The sequence below is a fragment of the Amblyraja radiata genome, chromosome 7 (genome assembly GCF_010909765.2).
Source record: "Amblyraja radiata isolate CabotCenter1 chromosome 7, sAmbRad1.1.pri, whole genome shotgun sequence".
Classification (NCBI taxonomy): domain Eukaryota; kingdom Metazoa; phylum Chordata; class Chondrichthyes; order Rajiformes; family Rajidae; genus Amblyraja; species Amblyraja radiata.
In genome coordinates, this window is record NC_045962.1 from 15,849,217 (window position 1) to 15,871,876 (window position 22,660).

Sequence of the window (22,660 nt, forward strand, 5' to 3'; positions counted from 1 at the left end):
TCTTCATTGTCCTTTAGTTCCTTTGTGGTGGAGAGACAGCCTTGCATGCCAACCCACCCACAGCGACCCATGGTTCTAAAGACTGGTGTGCAATTCACTGTGAAATTGAGGTGAGTGATTACTAAAAAACTTATCTCTCTCTCTCTCTACCCTCTCCCCATATACACTTTTGATCATAACAATTATCTCATGAAAATTAGTTTCCCATAAGGATGGTGGTGCTGTATTACATTTATTTAGCATTAAGACATTGTTTACCCAAAGAACTTTGTTAAAAATATTTTCTTCATTGTGTGAATAATTTGATGTCTCTGACTTTTGATGCCATTATTTATCCAGTGATCCCCAGATTATTGCCTGCAGTGGTTCTCTGTGGTTTAGCACCATTAAACTTGGTGCTTAGTAAATAATATATCATTATATCTGAAGAAGGGTCTCGACCCGAAACATTGCCTATTCCTTCTCTCCATAGATGCTGCCTCACCTGCTGAGTTTCTCCAGCATTTTGTGTCTCGCTTTTTCCAGCATCTGCAGATCGTTCTTACACAATATATCATTGCTCTTCACTTATTTATGTATTTTGCAGTCTGCATCACAGTGGCTTTATCTGAAAACAATAATGTATGCCTACATGTGCGTGCTGGTAACACCAAACTCCATCTCACCACCTTCTGACAAGGCTCTTTTTCTTGTGCTTCATATTAATACCACTGTCTTTGATCCTCATGGCACACATCTTTCTTTCCCTAATTACACCAATCCCTATGCCTGGCCGCTTCTGAGACTAAATCAGACCGAAAGCTTCATCCATGTACTGTGTAAACTTGACTACTCCAGTGTGGTGGCTGGCATCTACATCCTTCCATCTATAAACAGCACCTGCTTGTGCCCTAACCTGAGCTGATCTTGCTAACACAGTTAAGCTGATGCTGCTCTTTCCCCCGTGTTTAATTTTTATTTTGTTCCATTCCCACCACCAATCCGTATCCTTGCCTGTCCCATTTCTCATCTCCAACCCCACAACTTTTCAGATATTGGCATATCTATTCCTGATCTTTTAAGAATCATAATTTTTTTTTAAACTCCACCTTGAGAGCCATGTGGCTCAACTTCATGTTTCCATGGCCCCAGAATTCCCTCCAATGATTTCTGCTTCTTTATGTATTTTATGCATACCTTAAAACTTGCCCCTTTGCCTCAAGATTATTATCATCTGCACTGAAATCTGTTTACGTGGCTGTGCATCTTATGTTATTTGAATTAATTGGTAAATGTTTTGTGTTAATGATGCTATATGAATACAAATTATTGAGGAATTGGTTCCAACATTTATCAATAAAATAAAATAAAAATGGTAGGCATTGAGGTGGGATGTTGATGGGGTAAATCTACAAGATTTTATGATCACTTTGCTGAAACTTTGTACTAATAATGTAACACAAGGCACTTTTTTAAATAACTAAAGTTTTGCTCCACCAGAAGCAATGATTAGGATTTTGTTTTAAGACTATACTCTTTCTGCCCCTCAATAAGTGAGAATGAGTTTGGAGCTTTGCTGTATTGTATCTTGGTGCATTATCTCTAAGAGGATAGACTTTGCTTTATAATCTGTGTTCTATTGCAAAATGGTTTTAAGACTCCCCAAATTAAATTTTGGATGTTAAAATTGCAAGAGGCAAAGAATCAAATCTGCTGCTAATAAATAACATCACACAAGCTTGGTTCCCTTTATTAATTCATTATAAAACATGTGTTATTTTGCATCTTTTCCTCTATTTTGTTACAGGCTCTTGGTAAGACTGCCAGAATTAAATTATCAGCTGCGTGTAAAAGCATCCTTTGACAAGTAAGTAGTTGTGTTTTATTTTCATATGCTTCACTATAACTTTGTAGGTGAAGTTGTCATAGCTGAAGATCTTGTATTAAAATAATAAAATTACTATGGCCACCTATTCTTCATTACATGGTACGTGCCTCGTTTCAGCAAGGATGGCACACTGATAGGAATTAAAGATTGGTTAATGGAGAGTAGGAGCTATTCAACCCATAAATGGGTCATTTTGGGGTTGTGGAATCTAGAGTGCTGGAGATTGCTTATGCAGCTACAGTTGTTGACAGTCAATGACAGTAATTTATGATGAGGATCTGGATGTATCTTGACATTTGATGCACCTAAGTTTAATTTGTTTGCATATACAGGCTGTGATTAAGGTGTAGAAAGCCTTCAGGAGTTGTAGAAGTGTGGGCAGGGCAAATGAAAAATGTTAGGCCCTCCCACATCAATAAGAGAAATGTATTTTAAATAATAAGAGTGAAAGTTATTGGTGTAAGGAATTTGCCCACAGCTCTGACGTGTTAATGGGAAGGTTCTGCAAACAGTAGGAAGACGGATGGTTTGCTTGCCTATCGTTGCAAGAGAATTTGAATGTACAAATAGACTTCTTGGTTCCATTATGAAAGACTGTAGCCAGAATACCCTGTGTATTTCTGGAGTTTCTACCCAAGGAAGGATATACTTGCAATGGAGCGACTGCAATGAATATCCATTAGATAGATTCATGGGGTAGTGGGTTTGTTGTATGAGGTGGGATTATGCACCCTGGGCCTATTGCATTTTAAGATTAGAAGAACGAGGTGATTTCATTGATCTCTACAAATGCAAGAATGATATTTCTCTTGGCTTGGCTGTTTAGGTTCAGGGGTCATAATCTCTCATTCCGAAATAAGGGGCCTTCCATTCTGGGCCTGAGTTGAGGAGAAATGTTCTTCATCCAGGGAGCTGGTGAATCTTTGCATTTCTCCAACTATGAGGGTTGTGCTTGCTCAGCTACTGAATATATTCAAACCTGATAAACGTATGGGGATTAGGAAATCAAGAGACATGGAGTTTGTGCGACAAGCTGCCACTGAGCTAAACGATCAGCTGTGATCTTGTTGAATGATGGAACCGTGACAAAGGTGCAACTTTCTACTGTTATACTACTGAATTGTTCTTTATTTTCAGAGACGTCATTGAAAAGAGTTCTGTGAAAGGGTGAGTAGTGTCATTTATAACGTTGATTTCCTGGCTAACCTTTCAATTGCAATTGCTCTTTGTCAAGCAAATGTATTTGACTTTTTTTTAACTTCCTCTTTTATAGATTTAGGAAATTCAACATCCTAGGAACTAATACAAAAGTGATGAATATGGAGGAGTCGACCAACGGAAGCTTGGCTGCTGAATTCCGGCATCTGGTGAGTCACCACATTGTAAAGCAGAAGATGAATCATGTACCTATGGAATATGACTCACAACATCATGCAATCCTCTCATAACACACTGTACAGAACCGAGTCTCTCACATTTAATTCAACATGGTCTCTCTCCATTGCAGCAACTGAAAGAACAGAAAAATACTGGAAGTAGAACAACAGAAGTAAGTGCCAGATTGTGGTGTGCCTCCCAATATAAACGTCAACCAATATAAACCTCAACTACTTAAACTAATTCAAACACTCCTTACCTATTAGTTTAATTTAGAGATACGGTGTGGAAACAGGCCCTTCGGTCCAACGAATCTGCACCGAACAGCAATTCCCGTACACTAACACTAGGGACTATTTACACTTCTACCAAGCCAATTCACCTAGAAACCTGTATGTCTTTGATGTGTGGGAGGAAACCGAAAACCTGCGCAGTCACGGGGAAAACGTACAAACTCCGTGCAGACAGCGCCCGTATCCAGGATTGAACCGGGGTCTCCGGTGCTGTCAGGCAGCAACCCTACAATTGCGCCACCTTACCGTCCAGTCCTTATTGATTTTGGTTTTTTATTAGACCCCAGTGTATTGAAATCAAAATCCTTGTGAATATTACTTTTGCTGTATATTGACATTGTACTTAAAATCATCATCCTAAACTTCTCTTCTCCCCCCCCCCCCCTTTCTGTTCAACCAGGGTCCCCTCATTGTAACCGAAGAACTTCATTCAATCAGCTTTGAGACACAATTCTGTCACCAGAGCCAGCCAATTGATCTGGAGGTAAGGTGCACATACACCTGCCTGCGTGTGCAAGTACAGTTTTGTGTGATCATTTATTGATCTGATATGATGGATTGCAGTAGACCATAAAAATGTAGACTTCCACTATATGATAGTGTGTAAGGCGGTGGACTGAAGTTCAGCTAAGTAGGATAAAACAGAATTTAGTGATTTTTCTATATTGTTGAAATCATTTGTATGAATAAGGGAAAGGTGGTCCCAGAACATATCTAAAGGTGGGGATGATTATAATTTAGCAAAGGCATGGGAGTTTGTGTAAGTGGGGGGAACATGCAAGAGCTCGAATAATGGAGAAACTGGATGTAGGTTGTGGCGAAGGAAACTTCAAATCATTTACTCCAAATGCCAATATTTATAATGGAATGGAAGGGATTAAATGTTTTTGTGTGAAAGTTGATCACATTTGTTATTTAAAATTGTAAATTGCAATTCCAATTGGTATATTTTCACTTATAACGTCTGGTATAATATCATCAGGTAACAGTGAATATAAAATTGGAGCAGTGAAACAGATCAGTTTTTTTTGGTCCATTGTTCGACAGAGGATAAAATCTAAAGAGTATTGAGAAACAGATTATGTTTATGGGAAAGGCTTTTCAGCTTTCATTGGGACAGAGTTAATCCGCATTCCTGGTTGAGTTTAGCTTCAAAACAGTTGAGTTCTGATATCATCTGGGACAAAGCAGCCAATTTAATTGGCACTTCATTCATCATTCCCTCCACCACCTAGAGTGCCCTCCATAATGTTTGGGACAAAGACCCATCATTTATTTATATGCCTCTGTACCCCACAATTTGAGATTGGCAATAGAAAAAAATAAATCACATGTGGTTAAAGTGCACATTGTCAGATTTTAATAAAGGCCATTTTTAGGCATTTTGGTTCCAACATGTAGAAATTACAGCAGTGTTTATACATAGGGCACCATAATGTTTGGGACACAGCAATGTCATGTAAATGAAAGTAGTCATGTTTGTTATTTTGTTGCATATTCTTTGCGTGCAATGACTGCTTGAAGTCTGCGATTCATGGACATGGGTGTCTTCTCTGGTGATGCTCTGCCAGGCCTGTATTGCAGCCATCTTTAGCTTATGCTTGTTTTGGGGGCTAGTCCCCTTCAGTTTTCTCTTCAGCATATAAAAGGCATGCTCAATTGGGTTCAGATCGGGTGATTAACTTGGCCACTCAAGAATTGACCATTTTTTAACTTAGAAAAAACTCCTTTGTTGCTTTAGCAGTATGTTTGGGATCATTGTCTTGCTGTAGAATGAACCGCCAGCCAATGAGTTTTGAGGCATTTGTTTGAACTTGAGCAGATGGGATGTGTCTATACACTTCAGAATTCATTATGCTACTACCATCAGCAGTTGTATATTCAATGAAGATAAGTGAGCCAGTACCTTCAGCAGCATTACATGTCCAGGACACAACACCCCCACCACCGTGTTTCACAGATGATGAGGTATGCTTTGGATCTCGGGCAGTTCCTTATCTCCTCCATACTTTGCTCTTGCCATCACTCTGATATAAGTTAATCTTCGTCTCATCTGTCCACAAGACCTTTTTCCAGAACTGTGGTTGCTCTTTTAAGCACTTCTTGGCAAACTGTAACCTGGCCATCCTATTTTTGCAGCTAACCAGTGGTTTGCATCTTGCAGTGTAGCCTCTGTATTTCTGTTCATGAAGTCTTCCGCGGACAGTGGTCATTGACAAATCCACACCTGATGGGTGTTTCTGATCTATTGGACAAGTGTTTGGGGATTTTTGTTTATTATAGAGAGAATTCTTCTGCCATCAGCTGTGGAGGTCTTCCTTGGCAATTTGTAAGCTCGCCAGTGCTCTGTTCTTAATGATGTTCTAAACGCTTGATTTTGGTACGCCTAATGTTTGGCTGATGTCTCTAACAGTTTTATTCTTGTGTCTCAGTCTCATAATGGCTTCTTTGACGTTCATTGGCACAACTTTGGTCCTCATGTTGATAAACAGGAATAAAAGTTTCCAAATGTGATGGAAAGACTGGAGGAAAGACTAGGCGCTGAGAACTCACTTGTACCTGCATGAAGGAGGCATTTAAACACACCTGAGCAATTACAAACACCTGTGAAGCCATGAATCCCAAACATTATGGTGCCCTGAAATGAGGGGGGGGGGGGGAGGACGTGTTTAAACACAGTTGTAATTTCTACATGGTGAAACCAAAATGTATAAAAATGGCCTTTAATAAAATCTGACAATGTGCACTTTAACCACGTGATTTTTTTTCTATTACAAATCTCAAATTGTGGAGTACAGAGGCAAATAAATAAAGGATGGGTCTTTGTCCCAAACATTATGGAGGGCACTGTGTATGTTATGGCTGCAATGGAGACAAGTGCATTAGTTATAATAATTTTGAATGTGTTCTGGAGCGCAAAATTGAAGACTTGCAAAGGATGTAAAAGTGTAGAAAAATGGGATAAGAGTCTGTGGCACAAATTTGAAGTGCTCTCTATTGTGTTTTGGTTGTTGTAATATTTCAACCTACTTTCGAAAATATGCATTTCAAAATGAATACTTTTTTTCCCTCCTCCTGCTACAGACGACATCATTGCCTTTGGTAGTAATATCGAATGTTAGCCAACTTCCCAATGGCTGGGCCTCCATCTTGTGGTATAACATGCTCGTTAGTGAGTCTAAGGTAAGCATCTATGCAACTAGTTTCTCTCTGCATGTGTCTCTGTCTCTGGGTGTCTCTCTGTCAAGTGTCTTTGTCCATGTAGGTAGAATTTGAATGATGGGTCTACCCATCTGTCTTTGTATTGACAATGTTGAGTTAGTTGTGTACATTAAAATGTTCAAACCAATGTATATCCAAAGTGTAGTAGTCTGCAATGGGTTAAATGCACAAACAGCAGGAAAAATATTAAATCTATTTGAAGATCAGAGTCCAGATGCATGTTTTATTCAGATCTTCTCAATTTAACATGGACTTAATGAAAATCTAAATATTGACTGCTTAATACAGAAATCCGATTTGTATCTCTATTGTAACATGAGCCTTTTCCTTGGGGGCCCATCCAGATAATCTTCCTCCACTTTTGCCCTTAACTATTAATATCAACTCTGCACCTTTTTTAAAAATAATGGCAATTTTTGCTTGATGAAGGTTAAAATCTATAAAAGATGAAGGAATTGCGTAACGCTTTGACAATAGTCTAGTTTGGTGAATGGTCATCATAAAGTATGTTATCCACTTTTAAGTTTTGCTTCTTCCGCAGACCTTGGGTTTCTTTTCCAACCCCCCAGCTGCCACATGGGGTCAGCTCTCTGAGGTATTAAGTTGGCAGTTCTCCTCCGTCACCAAGCGTGGCCTTAACAGTGAACAACTCGACATGCTTGAAGAAAAGTTGCTAGGTAAGAGCGTGAAGAATGGCAAGGGTATAGACGAAGAACATTGTATTCGTCTGTTGATATGAACAGTAATTCATACCAACCTATAGCCCAGTGGTATAAATATTGATTTCTCTAACTTCAGGAAGCCCCGGCATCCCCTCCCCCACCCAAGTCGTACTCGCTTCTCGTTTTCACCCAACAAACAGCTAACAATGATCTGTTTCCTTTATCATCATTACTTTTATGCATCTTTCATTCATTGTTCTTTATCTCTCTGCATCATCACCTATATCTCGTTTCCCTTATCCCTAATCACTCTGAAGAGGGCTTGAACTGAAACATCACTCATTCCTTCTCCCCCGCTGAGTTACTCCAGCTTTTTGTGTCTATCTTCGGTTTACACCAGCATCTGCAGTTCTTTCCTACACATACTACTTTTTAGTTTAGTTTCGAGAAACTGCGTGGAAGCAGGCCCTTCGGCTCACCAAGTCCGCACCAAGACCAGCAATACCCGCACACTAACACTATCCTACACACACTAGGGACAATTTTGCATTTCTACCAAGCCAACAAACCTGTACATCTTTGTAGTGTGCAATGAAACCGAAGAACTTGGAGAAAACCCACGGGGAGAAGGTACAAACTACGTATGGACAGCACCCGTAGTTAGGATCGAACCCAGGTCTCTGGCTCTGTGAGGCAGCAACTCTGCCGCTGCGCCACCATGCCACCCGAGTCTGATGGAGGCATCCATTACCAGAGATAAGATAGCCACGGTGTTCCAAGAATGGTCTAAATGGAATGGAATTGAAGGGATTCCTCTTCTATAAATTCCAAATCTAATCCATTTTAGAAGTGTTTTTGTTCATCCAGGAAGGCCGATTCACAGCAGTAGAAGAAATCCATACTGGTCAATTCCAATTAGACAATGGTCATTTCAGTACAGTAATTTTGCATTTGCAAATACTGGCAAAGAATGCATTTTTAAAGAAATGTAACAACATTTTATCTAATATTCAAAGATAATTAAACATCCAGCTTTCTAGTTGATGTGCAGGTGGAAAAAACACTAGCTGCTAGGACTTTGTTATAAATACTGAGCTTGTCAAAATTAGCAATTGTGCATTGCCCACGACATTTTGTGCATTACAATGAATATTGTGAATGTTAAGTCTTAATGATCTATGTTGAATATGTATTCAATTAATATTGATTGTTCCTTTCACCTTGTCAATTTGCATCTGTGTATTCCTAAAATATTGGCAGTGTTTTAAAAACTTTCTAATAAGGCAGATGATTAATGCATCTTTTCAATACTGCATTAGGACTAGAGTACAAGAAGTTTTTAAGTATATTTCCTCTCAAAACCCTGGAGGTGAAAATCGTTTTAATTCAACTATTTTGCCTGCCTTCCTTAGGTCCAAATAACTGTTTCAGTGAGAACTTAATTCCATGGACAAGATTCTGCAAGGTAACCAGTTAACCTCTATTAAAGTTGGTAAACTGAATCTTAAAATATTGTGTTTCTTATTCATTGCATTTTTATTATTATTATTATTATTACAGGAGAACCTAAATGAAAAGACTTTCTCATTCTGGCTCTGGATTGAAGGGATTTTGGAGCTAATAAAAAAGCATCTTCTACCTCTTTGGAATGACGGGTAAGAACAATGCATAATAAAAATCGTATGCCAACCAAGTAAGCTTTTTTGCACCACATTGCCTTTTTTAAAAGCAAAAAAATAACAAAAGCATAAACTAAATTGAGCGTTAATTTTCAGGTGTATCATGGGATTTGTGAGCAAGGAGAAAGAACGGGCTTTGCTGAAGGACAGGCTGCAAGGCACATTTCTGCTGCGGTTCAGTGAGAGCAGCAGAGAAGGTGCCATTACTTTTACCTGGGTGGAAATGGTGTCAAATGGTGAGTGAATGGGATTGACTTTTGTAATTTTCAAAATGTATATAGTTTTGCGATGGGCTATTATTTTAAGAACTTAAATAAAACTTGGAATAGGATTTGGTGCCTCTCATCTGCTCCATCATTCACTAAGATAAAAGTGAACCTTTTATCTCAGCGTCACTTTGCTGCACCATTGCTTCCTTTTTATATTCAAAATAATTTTATTGAATTTATAGCACTTCATGGGTAGAAAACTCCAGAAATTCACCACCACATGAACGAAGATGACAAAGACTATTGTTTTAGCCAGTTGATTGACATTTAATTTTGAAAATTTGTAGTGTTTTGCTATTCAGCTTGAAGAATGGCAAGGATATTGACAAAGAAAATTAGTTCTAGTTCTCGGAGAGTACAGCTTCATATACAGTATTTTCATAATCCGTGATGGAGGGTTTTGGTCATGTTCAATGTTCAATCCCAGCTGGTTTCCACAAAATACTTTTTTTTGAATAAGTGTTTTAAATTAATAAAGAGAACTAAGAATTAAACCAGCATTTGCAGTTCCTTCCTACACTAGGAATTATTAGTTTAGAGATTGTAAAAGAGCCAGTTACTCGCACAACATGGTACAACATATTTATTAAAGATTACTCACAGTACACTTCAGCATATTGTTAAGGCAAGCGTAGCAGCTATTCGACTAACAGTATGAACTCAATTCTGATAATATAGACCACATGGTAGGCGGAGCTTCTACAATTGGTTAGTGTGGTAACCAATCTACATCTTTCCTTGTAGAAATGAAATAAAGCACAACTAAATGCGAGTCAATAAGCAGAAACGCATTAATACGTGATGACGAAATAATACGGTTCCCGACACGCTAATACTACATACCAGGACATATGGATAGTTACACAAAATCTCCATATCTAAGGGGAGACCTACAGACCCGTCCGGCGCGCGTGTGGTATAAATGCGCGCGGAAACAGGCTCTTCGGCCCACCGAGTCCGTACCGACCAACAATCCCTGCACACTAACACTATACTACACACACTAGGGACAATTTTACATTTTGGACCCAGCCAATTGACCAACAAACCTGTACGTCTTTGGTGTGTGGGAGGAAACCGAAGATTTCTGAGAGAACACACGCAGGTCACGGGAGAATGTACAAACAAGCACCCGTAGTCCGTATCAATCCCAGGTCTCTGGTGCTATGCCACATAGTTCCAATTATGGGGAATTTATAAAATCTTGAGGTTAAAATAGACAACCATTAAATGATTCCAGACTTTGTAGTTGGAGAGAGACAAACAGTAGTTGAGTTTGTTGAAGTACAGTGTCTTCAAAAATGGAACACTTTGTACTTGTACATTGAGATGTATTTTTGTATGGAGATTTTTAAACAACTTTTAAAATACGTGCATTTGAATCTATGAGGTTAATAATGTTCCATTTGCCTACCCCTTTGGGTATCTACTTTGTATATTTTTAAATCTTTTTCTGATCTTTTATTTCTCTTCCCAGCAGAGTCGCAGTTTCACTCTGTGGAACCATACACCAAGCATCAGCTGTCAGCTGTCACCTTCCCAGATATCATTCGCAATTACAAAGTAATGGCAGCTGAAAATATTCCTGAAAATCCTTTGAAGTTTTTGTACCCTGCCATCTCCAAAGATCAGGCATTTGGAAAGTATTACTCCAGGCCAAAAGACCGTAAGTGTAAATTGATCTATATAAATTAGGCCAGATATACTCTTTTTGTAAATCAGTGAGATGGACTTTGACGTTGAAGAGTCAGAACTATATGTTATAATGTTTAATTTGCTGTTCTATGCAGAATCTGACAAACATTAACTTGCATGTTATATCTGATGTCAAAACCTATAACACTTGTAACAAGCTCGCCAAGTACATCTCACTGAAAAGCCAATCATTAACACATTTTGTTTGATCCATAATGGGTATAGAAGTGAATTGCTTCTGAATTTGTGGTGAAATTTGTTCTCCGAATGTGCTACAGTGACGATAATGTTGTCTGAGCATTGTCCGCATTTCATATATTTGATTCCATTAAATTTTCAGAAGGGAAGTCCATTGCACAGACAATTATCACCCATTTTGACCACCAATTGTTTCCCTCTGTGTAGCCTATAAACAATGGTGGTACATATAGTAAGTGGAAATTCTCATTTAGGTCTCATTAGCAATCAGTGAGGAGAAAAAGAGTTTAGAATATTTTTAAGTTGGAATTTCTTTCCCCCAATAAAGCAAGGATTCCTGTTATGACTGAGCATTGGATATTAACACTGTCTTCATTATATTGCCCATTTGGAATTTTTACATTATCTTGTCCATTTAGGAAAAGATGTTTCCTGTAAAATGATTCCAGTATATTTACCTCCATGAAGTGTACAATTGGAAATCCCATTCCTAACATTTAAACTTCAAATTTGACCAATGTTGGTTTGACCCTGTGTCTCTGGATAGTGCGTTTTGGTGATGTGCCTCGGGTTTGTATAGCTGCCGTTGTAAGCAAGCTGGAAGATTCAAATGAGGTTTGAGATGCTGTTAAGCAAGGCTGAGGTGAATCTATGTCTTTTGGGAGTGTTGGTTGAGTAATTATATGTGGAGATTCAGTGCATTGAGTTATTGCAGTTTCATATTACACTTGGTGAAGATCATTATCATTTGCGAACATCTTGTTAAATATAGCATACATGTCTTTGGAGCAAAAGTCCTCATATTGATTTCCGGAGGTGGACAAAAATGCTGGAGAAACTCAGTGGGTGTGGCAGCATCTATGGAGCGAAGGATTGCCTTTTAGTCTTGTGGGCTCACTGCACAGTGTACCTTTTCTGCTGATTTAGCAGCACCATGGGCTCCTCTTGCTTGGATTAGAATGAACTGCAAAATAACACCCAGTATCAAATGCTGAAGTTATGGACCTGCCATAACTTCAGCAGAGATTACTAGGTCTATTAACTCGCTCTCAACTGTACAATTCTTCTTGGATATGCAATTAGGTTTATCATTGTCACTTGTACTGAGGTACAGTGAAAAGCTTTGTTTTGCATGCTATCCAAACAGATTGGATATACCATTGATAGATACAATCTTTTCCAACTAAGGTACAACAGATAGAGCAACGGTGAAGATGCGGAATATAGTTCTCAGCATTGTAATGCTTCAGTTCCATAGACAGAGTCTAATGTCTTCAATGGGGTAGAGGTGAATTGAACAGTTCCCTAGTTTATGGAAGGACTATTTGGAATCCTGATAACAGTGAGCAAGAAGCTGTTCCTGTGTTTAGTGCACCCTTTCAAGCTTCTGTACCTTCTGCTGGATGGGAGCAGGCAGCAAGAGGATTACTTAGTAGCACAGTTGGGGCTGGCTTGATGAAGATTTGTTTAAATGGGTAGGCAAGACAATGTTTCCTGTACAAGTAGGTTGATCCTGCATGCTAGGGAGGGGGAGAAAAATGGACAATGGAGGACCTGGTGTTGGGGGGAGGGGGAGAACAAAGGGGGACCTGGTGCAGATACTGTGTATACTTTGTAACCTTGTCAGTACCCTTTACGTGGTGACTTGCGTACTTTGGGTATGCAATCAAAGAATTTCACTGTGACTTGTCATGTGACAATAGGGCATTCATTCATTCAAATGCTAAATTTGATAATTTTCAGTCTCAATTGCAAACGATCCCTGTTTCATTTTCTTAGCTTCAGAGCCTATGGACGTGGATGACGCCAAAGCAAGTGGTTATATAAAGACCGAACTGATTTCAGTTTCTGAAGTGTAAGTAATCATTTGTTTACCTGCATTAGAGCAATTGGAGAAAAGCCGTGTGGTGCATGTATATGTGGTGTTCCTACTTTTCTGTAGTTAAATCTTACAAATTCTAAATGCAAGATACTTGGACTGGAACACACTGGGAATTGGCTGTTGATTGAAGTATTTGAGATTAGTTTTTATTTGTAATTTAGAACCAAGTTTATAAATCACCATCTTTTAGAGACATTTGGACACTACAAGGGTAGGTAAGATTCAGAGGGATTTGGGCCAAACGTGGGCAGGTGAGATGGGGCATCTTGGTTGGGATGGTCAAGTTGGGCCAAAAGGCCTATTTGCATGGTGTATTATTCTGACTAGAGCACTCCAGGGTGCAGGAGATGGGGAGGAAAGTACTCCAGCGTACAGGAGGGGTGAGGAGAGTGCTCCTGGGTAGATGAAGGAGATGGGTGAGGAGAGTATGCCAGGGTGCAAGAGGGGGAGGAAAAGAGAAGAGGGGAGCACTCCATGTTAAAGGTGTGGGGGAGGAGAGGCTAGCACTCTCGTATATAGGAGGGGGAGAGGAGAGCACTCTTGGGTACAGCAGTATGGCATTATAATGTGACAAAAGTTCTCTGCAACAAACATTTGCTTCCAAAATGGTCATTTGAAAGTCATGAAAAATTGTGTTATGGATATTTTTTGGTAGTGTTCTCATTTATAATATTAGCAAGACAATAAAGATCACCGGTAAGAATATTTAAGCTTAAACGGCCTGTCCCACTTACGCGACTTTTTCAGTGACTGCCGGCACCCATCATAGGTCATTACAGGTCGCCGAAAATGTTCAACATGTTGAAAATCCAGCGGCGACCAGAACAAGGTGCGACTCTTTGGGCGACTACTCACGACCATAAAGGCTTCACCACGCTACATGTCGCCAGGGTGTCGCCTGTATGGTCATGAGTAGTCTCCTAGTCATCCAAAGGGTCGTAGAGTCTTTCTGGTCCCCGCTGAATTTTCAACATGTTGAAAATTTTCGGCGACCTATGACGGGTGCCGGCTGTTGCCAAAAATGTTGCGTAAGTGGGACAGGTCTTTAACACTGCAATGATGTTGCTTTACCTTCTCGTGTTCAGCTTTTATATTCAACATTGTAACTAATTTAGCTCAATGTCAGCAAAGTGAGTGAAGGAAATGGGCCAGTGACCAGTGTCAGAATAGGAAGTAATTAGCCAAGGACTAAAGGAGAGGCTGATGGTAGTGGTGTTAGATGGAGAGTAAATGGCAAAAAGAAGCAAGTGAGATCAATAAACACTTGACAGCTTTGGCTATCCAATAGTGGCCATTCTTGAATTTGAAAGCCAATTGAACCATTTTCTATAACTACAACTTTAAAAACTCTCATTGCGATCGGGGTATTTGCCAGCTTCAGGTCCCATTAAGATTGTGTTTAAAAACACAATGAGGAAATCTTTGGACTATTTGCTTACCATAATTTCTGGTACACTTTTCAGCTGCGAAACCTACTATTTTGGGTTGAGTTTAGTAGGTGTTGGTTGTAAGGTACTTTGTCTTGAAGTCCTGTTTCCCACAACATAGCATGCAAGCAGTCGATCTTCAGGCTTGTGTACGAACTATGGCTTATCCAAAGAAATAGTGGCAAATTGGCTCTCAAACATAGCACCATAGTGTAGAAATAATTGGGTTGGAGACGATGGGACTGGTTTATATGTATGATAGCAAATTCAATTGCTTGTCAATTTGCGGGAAGACGCAAAAGTATAAATATGACTTTTTTTTTTGGACACTAATTGGTTACTTTCTAAACTTGCCCACGGTTGAACTAAATCAACCACTTCAAAATGAAAGATAGACACAAAGTTCTGGAGTAACACAGCGGGTCTTGCAACAATGGGCTTACCAGGCATCGCCCTGCCTGAGGTCGTAAGTGATAGGAGCAGATCCAGGCCATTCGGCCTATCAAGTCTACTACTCCATTCAATTCATGGCTGATCTATCTCTCTCTATCTCTCTCTCTCTCTCTCTCTCTCTCTCTCTCTCCTAACCCTATTCCCCTGCCTTCTCCCAATAAACCCTGGCACAAAGAATATCATTCTGTGCCTTAAAAATATCCATTGACTTGGCCTCCAGTCTTGTGTGGCAAAGAATTCCACAGATTCATCGCCCTCGGACTAAAGAAATTCCTCCTCGTCTCCTTCCTAAAGGAACGTCCTTTAATTCTGAGGCTATGATCTCTAGTCCTAGATTCTCACATTTACTCGCCTACAGCTATTTACCCCGACTCCCCGTACTTTCAGTCTGAAGAAGTGCACTGACCTGAAACGGACCCATCCATTTTCTTCAGAGGTGCTACCTGACCCACTGATAGCACTTTGTGCCTATCTTTGGTATAAACCAGCATCTGTGGTTCCTTGTTTCTATATTTCAAAATTAAATGGGATTTGCAAATGCAAAATGTTTGATATACTAAAACGCTAGGCCAATGGTAATTCAAAAATGATTTTTAAAGTATGATAAGTCTTCATTTGAACAGAAATCCCCTGTTAGGATGAAAGGCCCATAATTGGACGGGGTTTAATGAAGATAGATGACAGGGAACCTTGTGGGTTTCCTGGCTGACTATAATTAGGACCTACCTACTACCAATTGTTATACACAGTGAGTTAAATGACAGGCAAATCTCAAACAGTAAAAATACTTCAAAGGAGTACTTTGTGTGATTTTCAGATTGTGTCGCACCCATGATTTAAAAGAAAAACAAGTAAAATTCTGCTGCCTTTGAAATAAAATAATCTGTTTAATGTTGTTGCTTTCAGTCATCCTTCTAGACTGCAATCACCAGAAAATCTTCTCCCCATGTCCGTAGATGTTTTTGGTGAATTAACACGACAATTGAGTCCTTCAGATATTGATTCAGTGGTAAGTTTTAGATTTTAGGTGACTACTAGTTGTAAATGGCATTCAATATGTTATCAATTGATAGGTTACTGTGGTTTGGTTAAACCATCATTTACTTTTTTTGTCATTGAAGTATTGGAGATGATTAATTATTGGATATTGGAATTTCTTTGGATTGGATGACATCTAATTTAACATTGGAAGAGTGGGTGCTAAATTCAGTCATTGGAGGACATTGGCCTGGGTTTGCACAAGCTGAGACCAACTACTATTAAACAATCTTACTTGGATGACCTGAAATTAAAGCATATAATTAGTTAGTTACCCAATTGTAGCTAATTCCAAAATTCAATTACTAGATCTAAACATCTATCCATTTCTTAAGGAAAGATTAACATTTTTAAATAGCCTAAGTGTCCAAAGAACATTCACACAAGAATTCAGAATATAACATAATTTTTAAATCTCATTGTCATGGGTTTATAGGCCAAATGGAAGGAATTTAGTGTTCATTTGCTGTAAATTAATGGCCTTTTAAATCAGCTTGCGAGTGGGATTTTCTGGAACGCGATGGTTTGGAACGTTGCCATTGCGGTGGATTTGAAGCCCATGTCGGCATGAAAGATACTGCGGGATTGAATGGGCCCCCAAGTCAGCTACTCGCAACATAACATTTTGTATAAAGGGATCTTAAGAAGCGCTTTTTAATGTAAAAATAAACAACCTACCTTGCCTTGTCCCCTACATGAGATCCGTCCCGTTGTTGGCGTTCGAGGCTTTAGAGGATGATTTTTAATCTACTATAACAATTAAATAATCCAATTTAGTTTTAAAATAGCTGCAGCGAATGAACCTCGCAGCGATTTTTCATCAGCAACTAGGCAGGCTGAACAACCTCGATTTCAATACCCTAGAGAAAATCGCGTTTTAAACCCGCCCTCCTCTCAAAGGCGCCAAAGTCGCGCACACGGGCAGCGGCAGAACGGCAGTGCCGCTGAAGGTAAGTTTTGCAACATACCTAAATTAAGACTAACATTTAATGGAAATCACAAAACCATCAAATTGTGTTTATTTAAAAAAATCAAAAATAAATCAACTTCACTAATGCCCTACAAGATAAGAAATCTGCCATCCTAATCTGGATTGAGTAGTCTGCTGTTCTGGATCACAGCAATTTTGTTAACATTCAAACTGTCATAGTCATCCAGCATGGAAATGAGCCCCTCGGCCCATCTTATCCATGTAGACCAAGATGCCCCGTGTTTAGGTTAGTCCCATTTGTCCCGTATTCCACTAACCCTTTCCTAACCTTGTACCTGTCCAGTTATTATTGAGCCTTTCAGCTACTTCCCCTGGCAGCTAACTCTACATACCACCCACACCCCTACCCTCTGTATAATAACATACCCCTTGGGTTCCTATTTCCTCCCTTAGCTTTAAACCTATGCCATTTTAGTTCTTGAGTTCTGCTGTGCTGGGGGAAAGAAGTATTTGCATTCACTCAATCTATTCCCCTCATGATTTTATACTCCTCTAAGATCATCCCTCAGTTTCCTATTTTCCAAGGGATAAAGTCCTAGCCTATCCCCCTCCCCCTTCTCCCAATAGCTCTGGCCCTCTAGTTTGGCAACATCCTTGTAAATCTTCTCTTCAACCTTTCCAGCTTTCCCACAGCGGGACGACCAAAACAGAACACAATACTTCAAATGTGGCCTTGTCAATGTCTTATGCAATTAATATAAAATCACAATTTCTATATTCAATTCCCTATCTGAAGGTCAATGTGTTAAAATTCACCTTCATAAACCTATCTATCTGAGATGATATTTTCAGGAAGCTATCTAGATCCCTCTCCTATACAACACGCCCCTGTGCCTTGCCATTCACTGTGTTGGTACGGCCCTAGTTTGACTTCCCAAAATGCACTTACCTGAATAAAACTCCATTAGTCATTCCTTGACCCACTTGCCCATCTGATCAAGAGCCCAGTGTATTTCTTGATGACTTTCACTGTCTCCCATATCACCTATTTTAGCATCATCTGCAAATTTACTAATCCTGCCTTATAGATTCTCATCAAAATCATTGATAGAGGTGACAGAGTCCAGCACCGATCCCTGAAGCCTGTAAATGGTCACTCAAATTGAGGCTAGCTTGCTGTCCAGTGAATAAATTAAAGTTGGAATGGAATTAAACTGTATGGCTCCATTTGGCTAGTGTAAACAATGTATCACTTTTCTACACTGCATTGTGTATCAATTGCTAAAGGGCCTGTCCCACTTGGCGTCATTTGCAGGTGGCGCGTGAAGATTTTGTGAATCCCAAAATCCTGAGGCGCCGCGCGCGACCGCGCATCACTGCCTGCGCCACCACGTCTCACCACACGCCATGCGAGCGTAATGCACACGTCATGAAGCGTAAATGGCGCACAAATGATGCCCAAGTGGGACAGGCCCTTAAGTCTTAGTTTTCTCTTTCATCACTGTTCATGAATTGCTAATCATCTATTTATTGTTTTGTACGGGATTCTGAACTTGCCTGCCATTGGCCTGCCCTATTTTAATTTTTGACATGTCTTGTATGTATATCAACTATTTGACATGAACATAAACTAGACATTGCTGTGGTATAAATAGGGCAACATCCAGACATGGTATCTCAGTTTTTACATCAATTACTTAATTTGGTTGATAGTCCAATTTTCAATAGTTTAAATATCAAATTCATGATCCCATTGACTATTTAGTTCAAGTCGGTTCAAATGTAACCATATTAATTTGTTTCAATCGGTTAGTGAACACTTATTACAAATCCACTATTTTCAGTTGAACTTCTGAGGGTTCTGTGCTGGTCGAAGGATGTTGTCATTATAAATCAGCAATCCTAGACCAAGAAGCAAGAGCACATTGTATAGTAGTACCAGGATTTGTCCAACTATTCCCAGTGGAGGGTGTAGTTCGCTTTCTGATGTCAGCTTCTGCTAGATGACTATTGTTCCAGTGGATAAGTGAGTTTGGGGAGCAGTGTGATGTACAGGCTTCCCAGCTCTGACTGAAGTCTATCTGCTGAATGCCTGCAAAAGGATTAAACTTGATACCAACATAGCAGCCCCCAAGTAAATAAATGGGATGCATGAGCTGCTGGGAGAAAGCCCTGTTGTTTAATCTTAAGGATCTTATTGGAATATTTAATTTGAACTGGTTAAAATGTTGTTAAATGATACTAAATATAAATATCCACTTTTTGTCTTGAATAGTTGTGTACAGCTTACCCAAATTAGCCAGGAGAATTCTTCACACCAATGGATCCAAAATTATGGCAAAACTTGGTACTTTCGACACAAGTACAAAACTCTTGCGATGTAAATGGTGGTGCTTTTCAGCATAAAGGGTGAAGCTGCTGTGCAATCTGTTGTAATGTTTTAGTTACACTGCTAGAAAATTTGATGTACATGAACAGTAAAATGCTAAATTAAAGAGTGACTTTTTTCTTGATGTTGACATAAGCACCCCTGGTTTTGAAGATGGCTCGGTCGGGCTCATTGATCAACCTCCATCCTCTTATAGCTTTGCCTTTCCTCCTCTACCTCCAAACTCTAATTTTCAATCTCTTGCGATTCCCTCCAGGACCCAAAGGATGGGTGTATTTTAGTCCATAGACAAGATGTAGATTTAAAGGTAATTGTGAGGAATCCAATGTCTCTCTCTGCAAAGTTAAAATTCAGTTTTTTTCACCATACTTTAAGTAGAATTCTGTTTAGATGAGATTCAAGTGAATTTGGACCTGTACTGTTGACCTGCGCTCCTCTTTATATCACGTTTGAATGGAACTTTCTCACATGGAAGCCATCTCACTGCTGCACTACAGTTCAAGTTGCTCATCTTTTAATTTAGATGACCCCTCCCATAGAAGCACAAAGATAATTACTTTTGTCCGTAGGAGTCTCAGAACAAAGGTCTGTTTGTACTGCTGCATTGATGCAAAATGCTAATGCCATTGCTTGGAGCTCTGCCACTTGACGGTACATTCAAACACCTGCTCTGCCATATTCTTGACTAACCCCTCGTCAGTGCTGGTGGTGGCCCGACTAAACCCTTCACCTCATCATTGCTCTCTTACTTTAAATGTCTTCCCCTTTAAGAATAAAGGGTAGGCCATTTAGGACTGCGATGAGGAAAAATGTTGTGAATCTGGAATTATCTGCCACAGAAGGCCAATTCACTGGATGTTTTCATGAGTTAAATATAGCTCTTAGGGCTAACGGAATCAAGGGATATGGGGAGAAAGCAGGAATGGGGTACTGATTTTGAATGATCAGCCATGATTATATTGAATGTGTGTTGGCTCGAAGGGCCGCATGGCCTACTCCTACACCCATTTTCTATGTTTACTCGCTGTGAAGACAACATTTCCATCTATTCCTTCTGCACAATACCACTCCCTGTGAATCAAGATCAGGGCTGAGACCCTGTACAAAATGGATCACTCTCCCATTCTGTAAGCCATCACTATCTGAAGATGGATGACAATGACCAGATCTAACATCACCAGCACAGCCTTGGACCATCTGATGGATAGAAGTATGAGATTACTTGATTCCAGCACTGTTCATGCAACAGTGATCTCCCACCCTCTTAAGTGCATTAATAACAATATGGTGCAGGCATTATCTTTGAGGTTAGATGCACTGCTAACCCTGCTTCTGCAGAATCTCAAAAGCCATAAACAGGATACTCATGAACATTCGTGCTGGTTGATTTATCTATCCATTATGTCCATTCGGTTTTATGATACGTCCCTTTATTACATGCAAAAGAATAGACTCCTGGGGATCCTTAACTCGACTAATCAGACTAGCAGAGAAAAATCTCAGGAAGCCATTGCTTGATTACAAATAATACTAGAACTCCACAACTATTATGCATAGCATATCCAACCTGTAGCAGGATCTGCATTGTACTCAATAGTTATCACAGAATCCAAAGAAAGTGTTTTGTGAAAGCAAATGAACAACCAGGACAGGTTATGCTTAAAATTGTACCTAAAACAAATAAGGCAGCATCTGCAGAGAGAAACACTTACTGTTTCAGGCCAAAGAACCTTTCATCATATGAATATGGCAGTCTTGGAATTGAGCAGTAGGGACTCACAGCATTGATTGGAGTAATAAACGGTATTGTATTGTATTATAGGTTTGTAACTTGTTGGAACATTGATCAGGGAATTAGCAAGAGGCCATTTCCTCAGGCTAGAAAGGAGACCCAGTCTTGGGATAAGTTCATGTAGGACTGAGATGGGAAGGATGTCTTTATGGGAATGTTAACAGTTGCAGTTCTCTGTCCCAGAGACCAGTGGGTGGTCAGTTATCAAATGTATTCAAGATAGCGAATAAATTATTTTATAAACTCTTCATGGGAATCATAGGATATGGGGGCCAGATGAAAAGTTGGATCTTAATGAGCCATGATCAGATATTGCATAGTGGTGAAGCTCCAGGGGCCTTGAAATACTACCCTTTCTCTAATCACCAAGAACTTTCCCAAGAGTCTGACCAAATCTGAACATGCATCCTTTTACTTTGCATTCAGCCATCTAACCCCAAATAAATGAACTTTACTTCTTCTTGTGTATGGCATGCACAGCCTACAGTTGTAGGACAACTTGTTTGATTTGATTGTGCACACCAGGTTGATTGCATTCGTCGAAACAGGACGGACCACGTGAAAGTTGCAATCTCCCACCCCATGAACTTTGCTGCATGACCCACCGAGTTACTCCAGCACTTTGTCCTTTTTATTTTGTAAACCAGCATCTGCAGTTCCATGTGTCGATATTCCTCCCTAAATATCAAGAGTGACTTGATTTTTTTTTGACAATGTATAAACCAGCGCTATTTCTGTTTGCCAGGAACCGGGCTTAAATTATGGTGTAACAACTTGCTGTGGAAATTGCTGATTTTAATATTTGCCCTACAATAAATAACCTTTAAGTTACTCTTAATTGTAAATATGTATTTTGCAGTGTTGTGAAGCAGCATTAAGCATGCTTTTATTTGATAGACTTGACTTCTGTTGCAAACTGATGACATGAATAAATTGTCTGATGTTTCCAAGCTGATGTAATAAGTCATACTCAGGGCTTGTGGCTTTGGCAAAACTTACAGAACCAGATGACTGTCTCAAAGTACTGATTGGACAGGAGTGCTAACTCACAAGAGTAACAAATTCAAAATGCCTGTTATTTTTGATGAGTCACCCACAGAAATGGAAGGACCTGCCAATGATTAATATCGAATGTCATCGTCACTGGTTTTTAATGTGAAACATTGTATCTTGTACAAAATGCAGCACATTTAAACTGTTGGCTGACAATATATTCAATAAACCAATTTATACACATACTTATTATTTGTGGGATTTTCTTTCTCAATGTAACAAAAAATGACCAAATTATTCTTAGTGTCCTTTAAACTCGATATTAATTCATTATAGTCCTAGTATAATACTAGTCCCCCTAGTCCTTACCTTTCACCCCATCAGCCGTCGCATACAACACATAATCCTCCGATATTTCCACCACCTCCAATGGGATTCACCCCTTTCCGCCTTCCGCAGAGTGTTCCCTCCGCGGCGACTCCCTGGTTAACTC

General features: G+C 39.6%; 1 protein-coding gene across 2 annotated transcripts in view; it reads left to right on the top strand.

Moving 5' to 3' along the window:
* Nucleotides 1-22,411, top strand: part of LOC116975059 (signal transducer and activator of transcription 1-alpha/beta-like) — a 46,571-nt gene extending 24,160 nt beyond the window's left edge. Inside the window, exons 11-25 of one of the 2 annotated variants that reach the window (XM_033023751.1) lie at nucleotides 18-110; nucleotides 1,787-1,846; nucleotides 3,005-3,034; nucleotides 3,141-3,234; nucleotides 3,375-3,416; nucleotides 3,938-4,021; nucleotides 6,622-6,720; nucleotides 7,301-7,436; nucleotides 8,834-8,886; nucleotides 8,982-9,076; nucleotides 9,197-9,336; nucleotides 10,847-11,035; nucleotides 13,042-13,117; nucleotides 15,931-16,033; nucleotides 19,269-22,411. In XM_033023751.1, coding sequence (XP_032879642.1) covers nucleotides 18-110; nucleotides 1,787-1,846; nucleotides 3,005-3,034; nucleotides 3,141-3,234; nucleotides 3,375-3,416; nucleotides 3,938-4,021; nucleotides 6,622-6,720; nucleotides 7,301-7,436; nucleotides 8,834-8,886; nucleotides 8,982-9,076; nucleotides 9,197-9,336; nucleotides 10,847-11,035; nucleotides 13,042-13,117; nucleotides 15,931-16,033; nucleotides 19,269-19,292 — 1,318 coding nt within the window. In that variant the 3' untranslated portion in view covers nucleotides 19,293-22,411. The remainder of the gene's footprint in view (nucleotides 1-17; nucleotides 111-1,786; nucleotides 1,847-3,004; nucleotides 3,035-3,140; nucleotides 3,235-3,374; nucleotides 3,417-3,937; nucleotides 4,022-6,621; nucleotides 6,721-7,300; nucleotides 7,437-8,833; nucleotides 8,887-8,981; nucleotides 9,077-9,196; nucleotides 9,337-10,846; nucleotides 11,036-13,041; nucleotides 13,118-15,930; nucleotides 16,034-19,268) is intronic. The other variant, XM_033023752.1, reaches the window with a different exon arrangement.
* Nucleotides 22,412-22,660: the final 249 nt, after the last annotated feature.